Below are 21296 nucleotides of genomic sequence, written 5' to 3' on the forward strand. Positions count from 1 at the left end.
TTGGAAGGACATTTACGAATTAGTGGATGAAATAGTGGAGAAGTACACAAAGTACGGCTAGTGTTTTCTTCTGCCGGGCAGGGTACATAGCTCTTTAGACTCGGTGGTCACAGAAGTCCCTTTGGTCAGGAGCACAGAGTCCAGGGGGGTGTTCTGAAGCAGAAAGGACAGATCACGCTGGTTCCATCAGGTCTCAGCAGCTTTCTTGGCTCCTGCCTGAGGTCAGGCCACATTGTAGGGACACAGTCTGCCCTTGAGGACTGCACAGATTAATAAACAGGCAAACCAGTAACCAAACACCGAGTTAAACTGTGCCAAGGGCTAAAAGAAAAGTGAAAAGGAATTTCTTGTAACTTTAAGGGAAAAGCAAGTATTCTTATCTTTTTAAAGTCAAGTATGACTTTCTAGGGGATGTGGAATTTTGAACTAGATCCTAAAGAATGGGGAAAACAGGGTAGAAGAACGATCAAGGAGATTTCTTGTGGAGTCAGTGATCTATTTGACTGGAGCATAGCGTTAACTCAGGGAAGCCTGAGAGATGAGTCTAGACAGGGTAGTGTGGAGCCAAAACCATTGAGGCTCATAATGTCAGGCCAAGGGGCTTAGAATTCCGCTGTGAGTAATTGGGAGCTATAGATGATTCCTGAGCAAGTGTCTAATATGATACATGAGGTCCTCCAGGTAGAAAAGTCTGATAATAGTGGTTAAAATGATTTGTAACAAGAGCCAAGAGCAGTAGAGAGCACAGCTAGGGACCTATGGTAGCAATTAAGAGAAAAAATAATGAGGGTCAATGGAGCAGAAGACAGTAGAGGGAGAGAACAGGGAGGGATGTGTGAAAGGCTGAAAAGAGGTACAATAATTTCTTTGAGATGGGCAGGACATGGGGAGGTGGGCAAGGAGAGAAAAGGGGTGAGTCTCAAAGAATTTTACAGTAGAAAAGAGGCCAGTTGGGAGGCTCATGCAGAAGTGCATGAGTATCTACCTTCTTGTGCATGCCTCTGTGTGTGTGTGTGTGTGTGAGAGAGAGAGAGAGAGAGAGAGAGATTTTGGGGGGTTGGGAGTATAGGGAGGGAGCAGGAAGGCCCCACACCTCCACAGGCCTCAGAATCCTTTACTAAGTTATAGGAACTTCCAGGGTTCAGGAAACGGGTCCCCAAAGCAAAACACTTGGAATGGGAGCAGGGAAATTGACATGCACCCCTTTCCTGGTTGCTTGTTGACTTCGTCTTCATACTTCTCCAGCCCTAACCTGCGGATGTCCTTCATCACCTACTCCACACTGGGTCACACCCTCATGAAGCTCACCTCAGACAGGTAGGTACTGCTTTAATCCCCCAAGGCAGGCCTGGTGGGAGTGGTCACAGGGAAAAACAGGGAACTGAGGGGTTCCCTGAGACCTCATGCGGACCCACTGGGAGCAGGCTGGGCCGTCCCGGGCTCCCCTCAGTGTCCACTCTGACCCCCAACCCCGGCTCCATGGCTCCCACTGACCCCTGACTGCACTGGCCCTGGCAGACCCCGTGCTGCTAGACCATCTCTGCGCCCTCTAAGCCCTGCCCTCCGCCTGTCCTGTGTCCTCTCAGCACTCTTCCCTTTTCTGAGAACTGGCTCACTGCAAGGACTCCTGGGATCTGGTAGAGCAGATGTGTGGGCCCTTTGTGAACACTGGCGTGTGTTGGGCACCTGCTCTGTGTGTCACTCTCTGCTCTGGGCCAGTGGGGGAAGAGGGGAGGCACAGTCAGAACCAGGAGGCAGGGACGAGCAGTGCTGAAGTGCTGGAGCTTCAGTGGAGGGGAGCTTGGTCCCTTGGTGGGTCTGAGACAAGGGAGCCCATGAGTGTGGGCTGGGGTGCAGGAGGGAAGCATGACACACCAGATCCTAGATGGACCATTAGGTGGGCCCAGCAATGTGCCCAAAGCCCTGGAGGTGGGAAGATATGGAGCTCCTGAGTAGCCGGGAGGTTAAGATGCCCATGACGCAAATGATCGGAACCCAGGGAGTGTGTTGGTGCCAGTGAGTGGACACAGCACTCCCCATGCCTGGCTCCCAGGAGAAGCAGGGGCTGTGCTTCTTGTTAGGTGAGCTAGGGGAAGGCGTGGTTTTGGGTGTCCCTGTCTTCTGCATTTCAGAGAGAGAGACCTGAGTGGGGTTGAGGTGGAAGACAGCAGGTCAGTGGGGGGCTGTCAGGCAGGTGGCAGAAAGAGAGGCGGGGGCTGGGTGGGGGCCTCGGGGGGAGGAGCTGCCCGTGGGGGAGAGGAGGACCACTGCCTCCTCCAAGGCAGGGGTTCAGAGCCTGAATCAAGGGAGCTGTGGGGAGGCTCTTGAGGGTCTCTGGGGCCCTCTCTGGAAACTGGAGGTGACGATGTCTTCCTCAAGGGAAGGTGTCAGAAGTGGGAGTGGGCTCAGGGGAGTGAAAAATGGGGTGGAATCTTAAGAAGTGAAGGTCCTGATGAGGGCATAAGCAGCCTAGTGCACAGAGCTGGGAGTAGGGATGGGGGAGGCAGCCCAAGAAAAAGGCCCGCTCAGGCAGGAGTGAAGCCTGGCCAAGCTCAGTCCCGGGCCGAAGGCTGGGGAGAGATGAGAGCTCCAGCATATTGAGGGTGCTGTCAACAAAACAGAAATCTTCCCAAAAGTGTCAGGAAGAGGGGAGGGTGTTTGTGCTGGGGTGGGCAGGGCCTGGTTTGGCCTCCACTGGCCCGGGGTCACAGCCTCCTCAGCTCCTGGGCTGGGTCAGGCAGGGCAGGACCTGGGGCTCTCAGATCGCACCTCAGGGCAGAATCCCTTCTGCGCAAAGTGAGAGCCAGCCTTCAGGGACCACGTTCTCCTTAGAGTTGCTGTGACTGCTCAGCCCATCACCCTGGATTAGCCTGAACCTATGCCCCAGCCCTGGTGTGTCCCAGTCCCATCCCCTGCTATCTGCTTTAACAGAGGCCGACTGCCCATCCCCATGGCATCCTGGGGTCACTGCTCTTCCTCCCACATGGATGGGCCTCAGGCCTCTTTTCCAGCTTGTGGTCTCTTTCTTCAGGAGCACATGAAGCCCAGGAGCCCTAGACTCTAACGGAGCAGCTTGACGGCTTCCTTTAGCACCAATCCAAAGGAGGAAGTGGCTTGGAGGGTCCAAGTCCACCTCAGGAGTCTGTGGCAGGGGAAGAGGGGACAGGGCAGGGGTATCAGCAGAGTGACCTTTCCAAACTCAGCCTTGCCTGTTGGAAGGTGACGTGCCCTCACCAGGGACCCCTTAGGTGCCAGCAGTACCGCCAGTCACATTGGGGGTGCTGGATTCACAGGTGCACATCCATGGGTGCTCCCCCCTCACCAGGGAAGGTCAAGGCAGGGCCCTTGCTGAGTCCCCTGAGGTCTGCCTGCCTGAGACAGGGATGAGCACATTGAAAGCCAGGCCCCACCCATGGGACCAGCAAAGCAGCATCCTCCACACCCACTGAATGAGAGACAGAGAAGCGTTGACCAAGGCCTGTCACTGTCAAAGACACAGGCAGAGAGGCCACCACAGGGCCACTTGTGTCCTCTCTGGTCCAGGCAGGTCTCCACAGGGCAGAATGGCACCAGGACAAGTGGTCTGTTTTGTAACAGTCAACCCTCATTCCTCCTCAACCCCCTTTACTGATTTTTTTTTCAGGAATGAAATTCGTGATGGTCTTAGCAGACTTCAGAATATAGTACCTAGTGGAGCCACACACATGCAGGAAGGATTTAAAAAGGTACAGATCCTAGAGCTCTGAGACTTTATTCTGCTTTATCAAGTTCTTAGAGTATTATTGGGTCATCTCACTGCCCTCCCCCAATTTCCTTCATTTTGTTGCAGGCAAATGAGCAGATTGAAGGAGTTTACTCCAAAAGTAAGCTGCCTGCTAACGTCACTGTGCTCAGGTGGGACAGAGCCAGGCGCGGGACTCAGCGAGGGCTGGTGCAGACCCCCTCGGCCAATTCCTAGCACTGACCCTCGGAGCGAGTCCCTTGCCCTCTCTGTGCTGCAGGTTCCTCCTCTGCGCAGTGAGGATGAAAACCACCCCCAGGGGTGCTTCCGAGAACCACATGGCATCATGCATTACGTTCCTGGTTCTTACTAGATAGCAAGTGCTTGACCTATGGTTGGGCTGCATGAAAAAGAAAAGAGAACTTCCAGGGATGGCGAGCAGACGGGGTTCAGTTTAGGGAACAGAGACCTTGGCGTCCCCCTGGCTGCCCACACTTTGTCCACCACAGTTCTGGCTCTGCCTCCTTTCCCTTGAGCCTCTTCCCTCTGGTTGACTCTCATCCTGTGACTGTGCCTCCGACTGTGGAAATGGCTGTACTTGGCCCAGACCACCTGCATCTAGACTGTAGGGTTGCAGCCCTTGTCAGGAAAGATGCATGGGCTGCTGGGGAAAGGCGGGGAGCTGGGCGGGGGCTGCTGCCCAAGCACCTTGACAGTCATTCTGGCTGCTCCTCCCAGTGCTCACCTGAGAGGCTTGTCCTCGTCCAGTGAAGTAGCTGCAGTTGCCTTTCAGGGCAAAGGCTGTGCCACCTGCCCATAGTGAGGGTCCACTAGGAAGGGCTCTGATCCAGTCTCAGGCTCCTCGTCTGTCAAGTGGGTCCTGGGCTGCGGCCTTCCCAGGAGCTCTGGGTGGTGGGTACTCCAGTCAAGGTGGCCTCTCCCCAGGAGGAGGAGGTGTGGGAGCAGTGCTGTGGGCCCGGCAGCCTGAGGCAGGTCACTCCAGGTGCCTTGCTGACCAGGCCACTCCCTGCTTCTTCTGCAGACAGCACTGCTTCCAGCCTGGTTATCACTCTGACCACTGGACCACTGCTACCAACGACATTACGGGAAACTAAGAGTGAAGTGAGTCCTGTCCATCATTACCAGCTTTGTGCTCCATGTATTGGGGTATTTTTACTCAAACCTTTTTTTTCCCTCTTAGGCTGACAAAGCTCGGGATATGGGGGCCAAAGTTTACTGCCTGGGTGTAAAAGATTATAAGAAAGACCAGGTAATTCAGAACAGCTAACCAGGTGTTCAGCTAACCAGGTGCCACTCTTGAGCCCAACTGGGGAAAGCTTTCAAAGGCAGCTGTCCCAGGGACCCCCAGAGGATGGCCCTCTACCCACCCCAACTGTTTGGAGAACAGATTGCCACGGCCAATGAATAGCAAGTGTTGTGTAAACCTACACACCAGAGGTGTGGAAGGCAGAGCTTTCCAGTCCCTAAGGGTGGGCTGCTGGCAGACACCAGGATGTGGCCCTTGGAGTCCAACACGGCAGAAGGCAAGAGCCTATCTCCTGGGACGGGATCTGCTGTGTCCTCAAGCCCTGGCTGGGTGCCTACCATCTCCTCTTCCCTTGTAGCTGCATGATATTGTAGAAAGAAAAGACCAAATGTATGGGATAGACGAATTCAAGTCCCTGGAAAAGCTTGTTACCTCGGTGAGTGTGGGCTAAGCATGAGACGGGAGATGGGGTGTCTTCTCCCTATGCCTCTGCCATCAGTCGCCCTGACCCTGCCACCCCACTGTCTGTTCCAGCTGGTGGAAAATTCCTGTATGGAAGTGATGGCTGGGGACACTTACTTTGTCTGTTTAGGAGGTAAGAGCCAGAGTCACATATCTATACAGAAGTGTATGTCTGTGTGTGTGCGGGGGGGGGGGTGACACATTTGGGTGGTGTGTGGGTGTTGTGACTGTGGGGTGTGTGAACATGGTGTGTTTCTGTATGTGGTGTGATAGTGTGTGTGGTGTATGCATGGTTTGAGTGCAGTGAGTGTGTATGGTATGTGTGTGTGGTGTCTATGAGTGTGATGTCTGTGTGTGATGTGTGTGTGTATGAGGTGATTGTATGGAAATCTGTCCAACGTATGAGTGTGCAGATATATAAGTCAGTGTGTGATTGTATGACGTGTGTATGTTGGGAGTTGTGTGTGGATATGCATGTGTAATTACTTTTATGATCCAGCTTTATTGACATGTAATTGAAATATAGCTCTGGATAAATTTAAGGTATACCACATAATGGTATAGACTTGAATACATATATTGCAAAAAGGTGACCAAAATGAATTTAGTTTATAAAACTAAAACCAAAAGTTCTTTTAAAAATTAAATATATACTTTAAAACCCTCAACAATACTTAGCAAATGAAATCCAACAACACATAAAAAATATAATACATCAAAACTAATTAGGAATCAGGCCAGAAATGCAAGTCTGATTCTGTATATGAAATATACATTTATGTATATATGTAATTTACCACATCAGGAAGATGGAGAAGGAAAACATGATTATCTCAATGGATGAAAAAAAAAGTTGGACACAGTTCAGGTCTGACAAACACATCCAACAAGTACTCACAACCAACACTACATCCACTGGTTCAACGGGATCGGCCTCTCCCTGATATCTGGAACCTGACAAGGATGCCCTCTCTCCCCCGGAAGGGTCCCTGCATCAGTGTGGGGAGGATCCTGTGCAGTTGCTTTTCTGGTAGAAGCCCTCTCTCTCAGTGAGCTCTGTGCGTACCGGCTCCTGAGTCCATATCACTGGGATTTGTGGAGCTGAGGTGGGTGGATAAGCACACGCTCCCACTGGTAACAGCACACAGCTGGATGCAGCTGGACGCAGACCCAGGAAGCTGGGCCTGGCCGTGGTGCTCTGAACTGCAAGGTTACAGTGCAGTAGGCCATGGGGTCACACAGAGCAGTGTTTATGTTCGAGCTCTGCTGCCCACGGGCACGAAACCAGCGCAAAATGCTGAGTATCTGCGAGCTCCACTTTTGTCGCCAAGAAGTAGAAACAGCAACACCCACTATCAGGTCTGCAGTGAGACGTAGATGCAGTGGAGCTCACAGTGACTGGCACAGGATCTAGGAGCCGGCGGCCCTCACCAACAGGAGCTGGCACTAACACTTCCATCACTGACCCCTGGTGCTGCCCCCACCCCCGGGCTGAGCCCAAGGTGGGGAGGGAAGTGGTTAAAGAACATCCAGGATGAAAGCATCTCCCGCTGAGCCCGCTGTGGGTGGCAGCTGTGTGACTCCTCCTGAATCCCACACTGTGACCTGCAGTGCGAGGTGTGGACATCAGCCACAGACCCCATACACGTGCAGGGTCCTTTCCTGCTTCTCTGGTATCATGTCTGAGCCGTGCAGCACCCTGACAGCTTCAATTCTCTGATTATGTCCCTGGGGCATACACAGGCCTGTCAAACCATAGAGGAAGATGCCCGTTATCATTCATGCCCTGTGGTGGCCCAGCTGAGGTGACAGGTGCCCACTGCACACCCTCTGCAAGCGTGGCCCAGCACTGCTGCTCTGACCTTTACAGCTGCTGTCATCTTGTCAAAAGCTGCCACACAGCATGACTGTCACTTGGAGCGAAAGCTCAAGGCAGGAACCTGGACCCCAAATAAAGTAGAAGAAGCTGTTCATCAGGCTGTCGTTCTGAATAAGTCAGTGGGCTGGGTGTGAGGAAGCCGGGAGTGGGGAGGCCCTCTTCAGTCTCTCGGCCTCCCTCCAGGACTAGGCAGAGGCCTCTGCTGGCCTCCCTGCCTCCAGGCCTGTGCTCCAGCCCATCCTCTTCACAGGGCCTGAGGGGCAGAGAAGGCCACTTCCCTACCCCAGCCTGACCATGGAGGCTGAGGCCCCCGAGCCAGACAACCAGACCCTCCAAGGTCCAGCCTCTGCTCTAAGCCCACCTGCTGCAGAGGCTGGGGGCTGGCGGGACTGGGCTCCCTGCAAAACCTTCCTCAGCTTCACAGGGTCCAGCCCACCCAGCCTTTGAGACTTCACTCTCAGAGCGCCTCAACCCCGAAGTCTTTCCTGGTCAGCTTGCCCCATGGCTTCCCACAGCCTTGGCTCTGTTCCTGTCATTAGTCACTTGTCACCCAGTAGGAACCATGACTTCTGCCTCACTGTGTCCATGGCTTTATTTTTTAATTTTTATCATTCACCTCATATTTTTCTTCCTACCTTTTATTATGGAAATTTTCAAAACTACAGCAAAGTGGAAACAATTGTACAATGGACACCCCTCTCTCCATTACCTGGATTTACAATTTATATCTGACAACATTTCTCTTATCATTTATTACAGGGCTACCTCACCTCCAAACCCTTCATTGTGCATATCTTTACCTGGTAACAATTTTTGTTGAGTTCTCTTTTTGAAATGCAGCAAACAAGTGTATCATTTGCCGAGTTCTGACAAATGCACACACCTGTGTAATCCCCAACCCTATGAAGACTCAGATACTACATCTGCCCCCAGAAAGTCCCCTCAGCTCCCAGGCAATCCCTGCCCCACCCCCTGGAGGCTTCTAGGGGGCCACCTGCTTCATGCTTTCACCTTCACAGGGAGGTGGCCTATGGGCTGTCCTGGCCCCTGGGGCAAAAGGACCCCAGACCTCCTGAGACCAGGGCTGCCCCACAGCAGTCAGGCTTCTGAAGGACTCAGGTAGACCAAGGCCCCAGGAATCTCCACTGTTGGGGGACAAAGAGGAGTCTGCAAGGGCACTGATGGCCCAAAGGGAGAAGGATGCTGACCGGGAGGATGCTAACCCCGGGGGCAGCTGTGCCTTTGAAAGCAGCATGGATCCCTGTCCATCTCTGGTGCCTTCCGTCATTCCGTCGTCAGTCACCACTAAGTCACCAGGATGTGCAGGGCCCCGTGCTGGGCACAGAGGGGCAGAAATGAAGCAGCCACTACCCTTGCCCACAGGAGCTCACCATCTGGTGTCTGGTCTGGTATTGGTTCCTGGGGAGCATTGAGGGTAAATGTCACCTTCAGAGGGTGTGGCAGGTGTCCTTATAACGAAAAGGACAGAGACTGGCCCTGGGTGGGAGGGAAGGGGAGGGGAGGAGGGGGGTGGGGAGTGTTCTCTTGTCTTCATATGATGTCAGGGCTGCTGCTGAAAACTCCCAGGTGGGACCTCTACCAGGGACCAGGGGCCTTAGTCTGCCTGTCTCCCTGTTGACCCTACATTGAGGTATCGATTACCCTTTGAAAACTGAGGAAACTGAGGCCCAGAGAGGTGGAACCTGTTGCCCACAGACCCCCAGGTTTCAGGGACCTGGTCCCCCTTCCCGGGCTCTGATGTATGTTGGGCTCCACTTCCTTGGTCTTCATCCCTGTGTCATGTCAAGGAGAGGGTCTTGGCAGGGTTGGCCTTTAGGGACTGGGGAGCTGAGGAGGGTGGAGGGACTCTTACCGGTCATTGAGCTTTGAGGGAGGCACAGCCCAGGTGAGCACAGGTACCAAGGGTCAGGTGAGGAGGCTGGGGCTGACCCGGGGTGGGGCCCAACTCAGGGCCCATAAGAAGTAGTTAGAGCAGGGGTGCCGTGTCCCGAGGCAGGGGGACCTGGGCCTGAGATCTGGTGGGAAACAGGGTCACTGCCCGGGCTGACGTCTACACTGGCTGCAGTGTGGCCTGGGGAAGCTGGATCTGCCAGAGTCGGGTGAATACAGCGCTGTCACCTGCTAATGCCCACACCCTTGCCAGCCTCCATCACATGGCACAGCCTCACGCCCAGCTTCTCCTACAAGGGTGGCTTCCAGGAACCAAGGGGACAGGATAGAGTCTGTTGATATTTGGAGAAGAGCCATCTTTGTAAACCAAAAGGAGTTGGTGTGTTTTTCACATGGAGGCCACTCTCTTACTGTGCCGGGTGCTGCTCATTTGTCCTTGATTCTCCAACAAACATTTGCTAAGTGGTCAGTACTTGACAGGTGCCGGGGCAACAGTTATCATATGTCTGCACCCAGGAGCTGCCAGACAAGGACTCAGACAATAATTTTCTCTCTAGCAGCCATGCCCCGTGCAGGGATATACCGCAGTGATTATCCCTTGCTGTGGGTGCCAAGAAGACAGGATAAGACTGCGGGAGGTGAGAAGTGCCCTTAGGAAGGGAGACAGAATGCCCTCCAAGCTGGGGGGTGGGAGGAAGCCTGCAGGCCTCCTGCAGCAGAGGCCCAGACTTCAAAGTCCTGGCTGGGTGGAGATGAGTTTATGGGTGCTAGACTTCGACCATGTGGGTCCCAGCACCAGGGTCTCCCCCTTGGAATGGGCCCAGGATTCTTGATGTTGGTGGCTGGCTCACAGCCGGCCAATCACTAGTTCTCACAGAGGCTGTCATCACCTTCAGCAGTGGCCTGGATTTCACTGGCCAGTGACTGGATGAGTGAAAACAAACCAAATTACAAACAACCTCATGCAGGTCAGTAACAAATATTTCTGAGCCAAGATCTTACCAGCATTAAACTGCCCGAAAGTGCCTATGGCTCCTGTGTGCTCAGTGAGGGACGGAGAGAGCTCACTGCATTGTCCTTGAGGTCCCTGAGATGGGGTGACAAGGGCCACATGAAGGAGGGGGCCTGAGGACACTTCCCTCCCCCAGGTGACTGAGACCACAGCTGGCAGGGGGCTGAGAGATGACAGGGACAAAGAGGGCCGCAGGTGGCAGGTGTGAGGAAGAAAGACCCCACCATCTCTGGGTTCAGCTTTGCCCTCCTCCCCTTAGTCCTGCCTCTGTCGCTGTGGGATCCATTAGTACTCCTGGGAGCTTCAAGTGGCAGTCGGAGGGCCGGCCCCGCATCTCCCCTGACAGTCAGTGTGAGGGCACGGAGAAGCCAGAGCTCACCTTCCAGAGAGGGAGGAAGCACCTGCCAGGGGCTCGTTCCTGCCGCAGGCCCGGCCCCACCTTCCGCCCACACCACGTCCACGTTTTCACCTGTTCTTTGGTTTCCTCATCTCTCTCTTTCCCCCCCCGTTTCAGGACCCTTCACCCTGAGCAAGGACTGGGTCTCTTCCCTGCCTTCTCCCTCTGAGCCCCGCAAAGTCAGGCCCTCTTCCCTCTTCTTCAAGCCCCTGCCCAGTCCCCGTGCCCCCCTCACCTTTATCCTTGAGGACCTCTCCTTGGCTACTGCATACCTCCTCCAAACTTTCACACTTCTTTCAAAAGTAGCCCCGACTTCTCCTCCTACACCAAAAGTACTGATTTGTTCCAGAATCCATAACAATCTGTGACCCACAGTGACGAACTCCCAACAAACACAGAAGGCTTTTAAGCCCCCTGCCCCAGGTGATGGCTGCAGTGCTGTCTCAGCCAGTGTGTGGGGACACAGCCCTGGGGAGCCATGGGAGACAGAGGGGACACCACCCATCTGGAGGCAGCGTCTGTGCCTGTAGCTTCCTCACAACCACATCTGCTTTTCAGGGAAAACTGGATACTTTTTATGACTTTGTCCAGCACTGCAGCCAGGTGCCATTGATGTGGTGTCCGCCCAGGGACATGGTAAGCAGGGCACAGGGATGCTCCCCGTGGGCTGGGGTCTTGCTTTTGCCCTTGACAGTTGCCCCCGGGACTGTGGGTCAGAGAGCCCTCTCCGGGCATCTGCCGAGAGGAACGCCCAAGGCATGGAGACCTGGAGCTCATGAGCCTCCAGACGATTCTCAACATGGCGCCCGTGCGTTTCCCCTGCGTCCTCGTCTCAAGGATGTCAGGACCTTTCTTCTCCAGAGCAATGCCCAGCAATTCCAATCTTAAGCGAAAAGGGCTGGAGAGGCCTATTGGATTCCCGTCCATCGTCCCTCCCCACTGCCCACCCGACCCTGTGTGACTGCTGGCTGCACCCCATCCATGAGATCCTCCCAGGCTGGTCACTCAGCTGCAGGAGTGGTGGAGGACATGGTGACACCCCCTCCCCAATGTTGTCTGGTCAACACTGACTGGTTTTACCAGGTAGTAAAGATGCCCTCCTTGTGTCAGTGCCTGTGACAATGTGGAGAAGCCCAATTTCTCCACTTGTCATCCTTGTTATTTAATAATAACAATGATAGATAATTTTACTGTGTCCTTTCTGTGGGTCAGTTGCTAGACTAAGAACTTTACATGTTTTCACTGTTTTAATCCTCCCAGTAACTGTATTTTTAGGTGCTCTTATTATCCCATCTTTACCAAGGGGCGTCTGACCCACAGAAATGCTGAGTGACTTGTCCCAGGTCACAAAGGCCAGGAGGGACAGAGGTGGACTTGAATTCTGAGCCTGGCTCCACCCTTCTCACTGCTCTGTCCCCCTTTCGGTTCAGCACTCATGGTCTCATGATGGTTACCCCGAAACCACCAGAGTTGGCCCTACTCAGGCCCCAAGCCCATAGAGAATGGTGCTCCTGATTTCCCTTATAATCATCTGCCTGGGCATCATATTCCTGGGTGTCCCCATGCTCAGACATTTTGTACAGACTGGGCCAGGGACCTAGAGGACGTTGTGGTCTCAGGGTCTGTACTGAGGGCTGCACTGACCACATTCACTGAATCAGGAAAACACTGGCTCTTGGTAGCTGGGCAGGTGGGCGTTTGGAAACTCTAGACAGGCCTGAAAGCCTCTGGACACTGCTGGTGACATACCTGAGGCATGCTCACACCCGGCAGAGACATTGTCTGGTGACAGTGGTGTCAGGGCTCCTTTGGCAGCTGGGCTCCAAGTTCTGGGTCTGAATCGAGCTCTGAGTCCCAGCCTTGATTGCACAGAAGCCCTATTTTCCACCTGATTCTCCTGGAGCCTCTCCCAGAACCAGCTCCTTTATAGTCATAAGAGCCCCACCCCAGCCTTATGCCCTGAACAGTGGACACACCCACCCAGAGATGCTCACTCAGGATCAGGAGGGACAGAGCAAGACAGAGGGCTGAAGCGGAGGGAGGCAAGAGACAAGAGGGTGGACAAAGGGAAGATGCCAGGTATGGCCTTCCTGCCCAGCGAGGTAAGGGCAGGGGCGCTGAGCACCTCTCTGAAATGGTCCCATTCCCAGGGCCACTCTTCAAAGCTCAGGTTGGGGAAGTGGCAGAGTGATGGATTAGGGGGCCTTATAGCTGCCCAGGGCTCTGCCAGGCCCCTGCAATGCCAGCTCTCGAGTCCGTCCAGCAGTCTGTGGCTCACAGTGACCTGTGTGCTCGCTGGAGGCAAAACTGAGGCCTGACACGTCAAGGGAGTTGACAGGACCACCCAGAGAGTAAGTGGCAGCAGCCAGAGCTGCCTGAAATCAACCCTGCTCATCCTGAGAGGGGCTGGGAGCCCGTAACTGTGCCTGGTGGATGTGACCCCCTCCCACTCCTCTGCCCCCATCCCATTTGACCTTGTCCCGCCCAACCTTAGTCCTGGAGACCCTAGTGTTGTAGGATTTCTGTGGATACCCCAGTATTCCAGTAGGTGCAGGAGTGAGTCCTGATTCCTTTCTTGAAGCCCTCAGTGCTCTGGTCCCAGGCTTAAAGTTAATCTTGGTCTAAGTGACGAGGTGTCAGCTGGGACCTACAGTCTCTGCAGAACAGAGTCGGCCCCCAACCCCAGCCCTGAATGTGCAGCAGGAGACACCCAGACAGGCTATGGGGACACAGCACCCAGGAGTGTCCTTATGACAGTCCACGCACTATGGCAGTCGGTCTTGTTTACTGTTACCTTCTGTGAAATGACAGTGTCTCTCTGCTCCACCACCTTCTAATCCCCAGAGGAATTTTTCTAATATTGGCCCTTCCAGAACACACTCCTTCCTGAGGTTCCAGGAGAGAACGCTTTTCCTGTCTTTTCAGCTTCTAGAGCTATATTCCCTGTGTTCCTTGGCTCCTGGCCCTTCTCCATCTACAAGGCAGCAGGGCAGCACCTAAATCTGCTCTGCTTGCACAGTCACATTGCCTTGTTTTTTGGGCAAATCTCCCTCTGCTTCCCTGTTACAGGACCCTTTGATCAAGTGTAGGAGCCCCCCCCCAGGTAACCTAGAATAGTCTCCCCATCTCAAGATCCTTAATCACACCTGCAAAGGCCCTTTTGCAATATGACCTACAACATCCACAGGTGCCAAGGATTAGGACTGGGATATATTCGGGGCCATTATTCAAGCGACCACAGCAAACCACTGAACTAGAAGCTTCCTTGAGAGCAGGGACTGTTCTATTGGGCACCTTGCATACTATGCTTCATGTAAAGAACAGAGGGACACAAAGGCACGAAGGTGTGAGTGTACATGGTGTGGGGATGCACAGATCAGGCTAAGAAGCGTCCACACTCAGGGGCCATGGCTCAAACTGTGCTCCTAAGTTCTGACTGCCTTGGTTGCCAATGAGATTTTGGGGGGTAAAGGTAGACCCTGTGGTCCTTGAGGACCTGCCCACTGGAAGTGAACTGGGAGTCTGGGAAAGACCAAGGTGTTCTCCCTCTTCTCCCTTATGCTGCCTCAGAGCATGGAGACCCTTTCTTATTCACTGTCTGCATCTCTTGGAGCTGAGTGCTCAGAGTTGTTGCCAGCTTCCCGAGTGCTTAGAGCACCCTGTCTGGCAATCTGGGCTCTTCAGCTGGGAGTCCTCAGCTGAGCAGGAGCTGGGGACAAGGAGGAAATGACAGAAAAGCCAGGGGCAGTTTTTGCTACAGATGGATTACACTGTCCCAAAGGATCTGCATCAATCTTTACTCAAACCTAGGGGCCCATGTGCCTCCATAGCCCATCACCCATCTGAGGGTGCCCCCACCTGCCCTTGCCCTGTGGGCCCAGAGCCCAGCCTGAGGGTTGTGGTGGGGACTCATCCCTTCGGCACACACTCAGCAAGAGAGCCTGGGCAATGCTGTGGCTACAGTGGCAATCAGCCCTTGTCCTTGCTCCACAGGCTCCCAGTCCAGAAGGAAGCAGACAAGTTCAACACCAGAGCAAAGGCAGGCCAGAGTCAGAACAACAGGGTTCCCTGGGGAAGGGAGGGCAGATGTCCAATGCCTGAACTGAGTCTAGAAATAGGAGCACAGGCTGGAGGCCAGCACCCAGGGAGAGGAAGGGCATCAACAAGGGCTCACCCTGGGGATCCTAACAGGTCCTGAGCCTGCTCCCCTTGAGCCAAGGAAACCACAGCCTTCTGCTCCCAATTCTGGTGGCTTCTCAGTGACCTCTCTCTTCTCTTCCTTACAGGGGAGGTGTGTCAACTTTGCCTTAATGTATCCCCACTATGCACAAATGCTCTGCAGACCAAAGATGTGCCTTTGACCCAGCCAGGAGTGCCTCCCCCTCGATAGCTGTTGCTCGCATTGTCAGCATCCCCCACCCATATGCTCTCAGCCACCCTCCAGGCTGCTGCCGCTGATCCTCCCCCTGCCTGGAGTGCTGCAGAAGTGCTTTGTCACTCCCACCCCCATAGCCCAACATCTAAAGCACCAAAAACCCAACATTGTTAAGAGTACTTTGTGTACTGAATTGGACATATATATTGTGTTTTGGTTTACAGTCAAAAGGAGTTAGAATTTATTGCTGATCAGCAAGATAGTTTACTTGGTGAGTACTGCTCCACTGTATGAGAAGTATCTATACTGGTCTTGCCAAGACAAAGCACCCTGGTGTCCTCTGGATATAGACATGATGAGTCCCATTCCCCATAGTTGGCTCTTCATCTGTTACCAAGGGCTGGGATGCATGCGGTTTTAGTCAAATTCTGCTCTTTGAAAATAGCCCAAAATATCTTTGAAATATGAATACAATCCTGCCTCCACCACTCACTGGCTGCAAATTAATCTCTTTGCCAAGTTACTTAATCTCCTTGCGCTTCAAATTCTTCATTGAAAAGGTGGGGATAATCATGTCTCCTCTACAGGGTGCCATGAGGGAGACAGTAACTGCTGCAATGTATTCAGCAAAGGGCCAGGTCCCTGGTAAAGACTCAGGTGCTCAACAGTTAATGTCTTCCCTTTGTGCCCTGAGAGAGGAGAGGATGATGACTCAGAGATATAAGAAGTGTCTTGTGAAGTCAGGGGAGTCAGAGAGGAGAAGATGATGACTCAGAGATATAAGAAGTGTCTTGTGAAGTCAGGGGAGTCAGAGAGGAGTACATGACTGGTTTTTTCAGCTCCAGACACCAAGATGTGGGGTTGACACACATAATCATTCTCTGAGGAGGCTGCTGACCACACATGGGTTCACATTCCAGGCCCATCACCCATACAGCCTCCCAGATATGCCATTGGAAAAGGTCTTGGCACCTACTAACTCCTGCAGAAATGTCAGTTCCCTTCCCATACCCTTAATATTTCTCATAATATAAAGGAAACCCATGGTTCCCACATTCCCAATTGTTCAAATCTACTCCTCTGCTGATAGAGCCAGACCTCACAATCTTTCAGGTCCGTTTCCCTCTAGACTTTGAATACCCAATCAAGTTTTCCTTTGACACTAATGTGCTTGAGGACTATCCATAGGCAAGACTCCATTGTGAAAATCCCAGAACATAAGGTGAGGCTGAAGCATCAATCTGAATCACAGAGTTTGAGCAGGTAAGAGGAGATTGTTAACTCAAATATGCACATACCAACAGAACAAATCAGGGATCATGGAGATCAGGTAAACATGACATGACACAAGGAAATGAATAACGCTCTCATAACTGACCCTAAAGAAATAGGGATCTATGAACTGTCTGATAATCCCACAGCTACCATCATACTCAATAGTGAAAAGCTGAAAGAATTTCCTCTAAGATCAGGAACAAGACAAGAATGTCCACTCTAACCACTTTTATTCAACATATTATTGGAAATCCTAGCCACAGCAATCAGACAAGAAAAAGAAATAAAAGGAATCCAAATTGGAAAGGAAGAAGTAAAACTGTCACTGTTTGCAGATGACATGATGCTATATATAGAAATCCTAAAGGTGCCACCAAACACTACTAGAGTGCATCACTAATGAATTCAGTAAAATTTGTACACAAAATTAATATACAGTAATCTGTTGCATTTCTACACACTAACAACAGGCTACAAGAGAAATTAAGGAAATAATCCCATTTACAATTGCATCAAAAAGAAAAAAATACCTAGAAATAAACCTGCCTAAGGAGGTAAAAGACCTGTACTCAGAAAACTGTAAGACACTGATGAAAGAAACTGAAGACAACACAAATAGATGGAAAGATACACCATGTTCATGGATTAGAAAAATTAATACTGTGAAAATTACCATATTGCCCAAAGAAATCTACAGATTCAGTGCAATCCTTACCAAATACCAATGGCTTTTTTCAAAGAACTAAAACAAGTAATTTTAAAAATTTATATGGAAACATAAAAGACCCCAACTAGCCAAAACAACCTTGAGAAAGAAGAATAGAGCTGAAGCAATCATGTTCTCTGACTTCAGACTATACTACAAAGCTATAATAATCAAAACAGTATGGTATTTGCACAAAAACAGACAAATAGCTCAATGGAACAGAATAAAGACTTCAGAAATAAACCCATCCACTTACAGTCAATAAATCTACAACAAAGGATGCAAGGATATACAATGGAGAAAAGACAGTCTATTCAATAAGTGGTGCTGGGAAAACTGGACAGCTACATGTAAAAGAATGAAATGAGAACATTTTCTCACACCAAGTACAAACATAAACTCAAAATGGATTAAAGACCTAAGTGTAAGACCAGAAACCATAAAACTCATAGAAGAGAGCATAGGCAGAACACTCTTTGACGTAAATCACAGCAATTTTGGGTGGTCTGTCTACTGAGGCAAAGGAAACAAAAGCAAAAATAAATAAATGAGACCTCGTTAAACGTCAAAGCTTTTCCACAGCAAAGGAAACCATCGACAAAATGAAAACACAACTTATTGAATGGGAGAAGATATTTGTGAATGATATGACTGTTAAACGGTTAATATTCAACATACATAAACAGCTCAAACAGCTCAACAATAAAAAAAGAACCCAATTAAAAACTGGGCAGAAGACCTGAACAGACATTTCTCCACAGAAAATATACAGACACGTGTAAAGATGCTCAACATTGCTAATCATCAGAGAAGTGCAAATCAAACCACAGTGAGATATCATCTCACACTATCAGAATGGTTATCATCAAAAAGACCACAAATAACAAATGTTGACCAGGATGTGGAGAAAAGGGAACCTTTGTACACTGTTAGTGGGAATGTAAATTGGTGCAGCCACTGTGGAAAACAGTGTGGAGGCTCCTCCAAAACTAAAAATAGAACTACCATATGATCCAGCAATTCCACTCCTGGGTATGTATCTGAAGAAGATGAAAACACTAACTAGAAAAGACACATGCACCCCAATATTCATAGCAGCATTATTTACAATAGCCAAGATATGGAAGCAACCTAAGTGTCCATCAACAGACGAAATGATGAAGAAGATGTGAGACACACACACACACACACACACACACACACACACACACAATGGAATACTATTCAGCCCTAAAAAAGAATGAAATTTTGCAATTTGCCACAACATGGATCGACCTGGAGAGTACCACGCTCAGTAAAATAAGTCAGAGAAAAACAAATACTGTATGTTATCACTTATATGTGGAATCTAGAAAATGAAACAAACTAGTGAATATAACAAAAAAGAAACAGATTCACAGATATAGAGAACAAACTAGTGGTTACCAGCAAGGAGGTGGAAGTGGGGAGGGGCAAGATGAGGGTAGGGAATTAAGAGGTACAAACTACTATGTATGAAATAAATAAGCTACAAGGAAATATTCTGCAGCACAGGCAATATAACAAATATTTTATAATAATATAAATGGAGTATAATCTCTAAAAATTTTGTACACCTAAAACTAATATAATATTGTAAATAAAGTATATCTCACTAAAATTTTTTTGAATAAAAAAGTTGTGGTATATATATACATATATATATATGTATATATATACACAATGGAATTTTATTTGGCCATAAAAAGGAAGGAAATCCTGCCATTGTGACAACATGGATAGAACTTGATAGCATTTTACTAAGTGAAATAAGTCAGAGAAAGATAAATACCGTGTGATCTCACTTATATGTGGAAACTTAAAAAAAAATAAAACCTCATAGAAAAAGAGATCATATTTGTGGTTACCAGAGGTTGGGAGTTGGGGGAGGAGGAATTGAATGAAGCTGTTCAAAAGGTGCAAACTTTCAGTTATAAGATAAAATAGTACTTGGGATGTAATTTATAACATGATAACTACAGTTAACACTGCTATATGGTATATTTGAAATTTGTTAAGACAATAGATCTTAAGAATTCTCTTCATAGGAAAAAACATTTTTTCTTTTTCTTTTCCTTTTTTTGTATCTAGATGAGATGATATAAGTTAACTAACCTTACTGTGGTAACCATTTCACAGTATATGTAAGTCAAATTATTATGCTGCATACATTAAACTTACACAATGTTATGTTAATTATATCTCAATCAAATGGGGAAAAAAAGAACCTCAGCTAATAAATACAGAAGAAATAATAGAATTAGAAGTCACCATTTTACCTGCTGTATAGCACAGGGAACTCTACTCAATACTCTGTAATGGCCTATATGGGAAAAGAATCCAAAAAAAAAAAGAGTGGATATATGTATATGTATAGCTCATTCACTTTGCTGTACACCTGAAACTAACACAACATTGTGAATCAACTACACTCCAATAAAAAAATTTTTTTAAAAGTCACCATTTTGCAACACTTAATGAAATAATATAGACATTTATCATTAATAGATGCTTAAGCCATTAGTTGGAATGTTGCTGGGGGATTTAACCATGAGTCAAAACATTGCTGGAGAAATTTAATGGTGAGAACAGACTGACAAACTTGATCCCATTTACCAATCTTATCATCAGTAAAAATACAACTATCAAGTATCATGTGTCTCCTGATGTAATACAAGAAGAATAAAATCAACAACAACAACAAAACAATTAACCTTGAATCTCACCAAGTTTCTAGCTCTAACCAGCTTATAGGAAATTTATGATACAATAAAAAGTTATATGAGACTATAAGGAAACAACCAAATTTAAAATATGGGAAATTATACAAAAATGACTCTGTTTTTTAACATAAATGGGATGAAATAAAAGGTCAAACTAAAAAAAAATTGTTTAATGTAATATCACAGAGAAACTATATATCTCTTTATGACTGTGCTTCCTACTTAAAAAGATTCTTAACTAATTTTCAACCTCTTGGAGGCAATATCCTCCTTGTTGTGAATCCATAAAATAAGAAAAGACACAAGTAGGGCTTCCCTGGTGGCACAGTGGTTGGGAATCTGCCTGCTAATGCAGGGGACATGGGTTCGAGCCCTGGTCTGGGAAAATCCCACATGCTTCGGAGCAACTAGGCCCGTGAGCCACAACTACTGAGCCTGTGCGTCTGGAGCCTGTGCTCCGCAACAAGAGAGCCTGCGATAGTGAGAGGCCTGCGCACCGCAATGAAGAGTGGCCCCCGCTTGCCACAACTAGGGAGAGCCCTCGCACATAAACGAAGACCCAACACAGCCAAAAATAAATAATTAAAAAAAAAAAAAAAGAAAGAAAAGACACAAGTAATAATAGGAATTAAAAAGAAGATAGAGCAGAAATATAAAAATCAAACATATTCTGAACAACTTTATACCAATATAGGGGAAAAGTTCAAATTCCTAGAAAAATATATCTGAAATGACTGATAAAAGAAATGGAAGCACTAAACAGTCCAATGTGGTAGCCTGCTCAGGCTGCCTTAATAAAGTACCACAGGCTGGGTGGCTTAAAAACAGAAATTTATTTTCTCACCGTCTGGAGGCAGGAAGTCCAAGACCAAAGTGCCAACAGGGTTGGTTTCTGATGTGGTTTCTCTTCCTGGATTTCAAATGACCACCTTCTCGCTGTGTCCTCACATGGCCTTTCCTCTGTGCCTGTGTAGGAAGAGAGTTCTGGTGTCTCTTTCTCTTCTTATGAGGATATCTGTCTTCTGGGATTAGGACTCCACTTTATAACCTCATTTAACCTCAGTCACCTCCCTAAAGGCCCTAATCTCCAAATACAGTCACATTAGAGGTTAGGGTTCAAAATCTAAATTGGTGGGTAAACAATTCAGTCCATAACATTCAGTAAATATTGAGTAAATTTTATCAGTAGTTTAAAAAGTTCCCACAAGGAAAACACCAGGCATAGATTATATCATATCAAATATTCAAGGAGGAGATTATTGTGATCATGTTCAAAGTCTCTCCAAAAGAAGGTGAAAACATTCCCAAGCACATTTTATGAGGCTAGTATACCTAATATCAAAACCAGATAAGAATAGCACAAAAACAGGAATTAAAGGGCAGCCTCTCTCATGATCATAGGTTAAAAAATTCTAAACTAATGGTAAACGCAATCCAGCAGTGTTTTAAAAAATTATCATGATCAATTTGGGTTTAGTTATAAAATATTAAAATTAGTTTTACATGCACCAATGTAATTAGTCACACTAACAGATTATTGGTGAAATGCA

General features: G+C 48.9%; 1 protein-coding gene across 6 annotated transcripts; it reads left to right on the plus strand.

Annotated features, from left to right (window-relative positions):
* The first annotated feature begins 357 nt into the window (after window positions 1-357).
* LOC118882278 (anthrax toxin receptor 1-like) lies at window positions 358-15795 on the plus strand. 6 transcript variants are annotated; one of them, XM_036827772.1, is made up of 11 exons: window positions 358-853; window positions 1246-1317; window positions 3644-3725; window positions 3830-3863; window positions 4764-4843; window positions 4923-4991; window positions 5347-5424; window positions 5523-5583; window positions 8089-8132; window positions 11208-11285; window positions 14936-15795. In XM_036827772.1, exons 2-11 carry the CDS (start codon window positions 1259-1261, stop codon window positions 15008-15010), a joined length of 660 nt encoding a protein of 219 aa, XP_036683667.1. In that variant the 5' UTR covers window positions 358-853; window positions 1246-1258; the 3' UTR covers window positions 15011-15795. The 6 variants fall into 6 exon arrangements, 5 of the variants coding, with proteins under 5 accessions (XP_036683667.1, XP_036683666.1, XP_036683665.1 ...); XM_036827771.1 differs by having other exon boundaries at window positions 358-615; XM_036827770.1 differs by having other exon boundaries at window positions 834-912.
* Window positions 15796-21296: the final 5501 nt, after the last annotated feature.

The sequence above is a fragment of the Balaenoptera musculus genome, chromosome 16 (genome assembly GCF_009873245.2).
Source record: "Balaenoptera musculus isolate JJ_BM4_2016_0621 chromosome 16, mBalMus1.pri.v3, whole genome shotgun sequence".
In the NCBI taxonomy this organism is placed as follows: domain Eukaryota; kingdom Metazoa; phylum Chordata; class Mammalia; order Artiodactyla; family Balaenopteridae; genus Balaenoptera; species Balaenoptera musculus.

Bases quoted from the DNA above. Each gene is read 5' to 3' on its own strand.
- LOC118882278 (XM_036827770.1), top strand. From the start codon at position 884: ATGGGGAGGTGGGCAAGGAGAGAAAAGGG. The intron at 1,318-3,643 runs GTAGGTACTGCT...TTTTTTTTTCAG, and splicing joins ATGAAGCTCACCTCAGACAG to GAATGAAATTCGTGATGGTC. The intron at 4,844-4,922 runs GTGAGTCCTGTC...TTTCCCTCTTAG, and splicing joins TACGGGAAACTAAGAGTGAA to GCTGACAAAGCTCGGGATAT.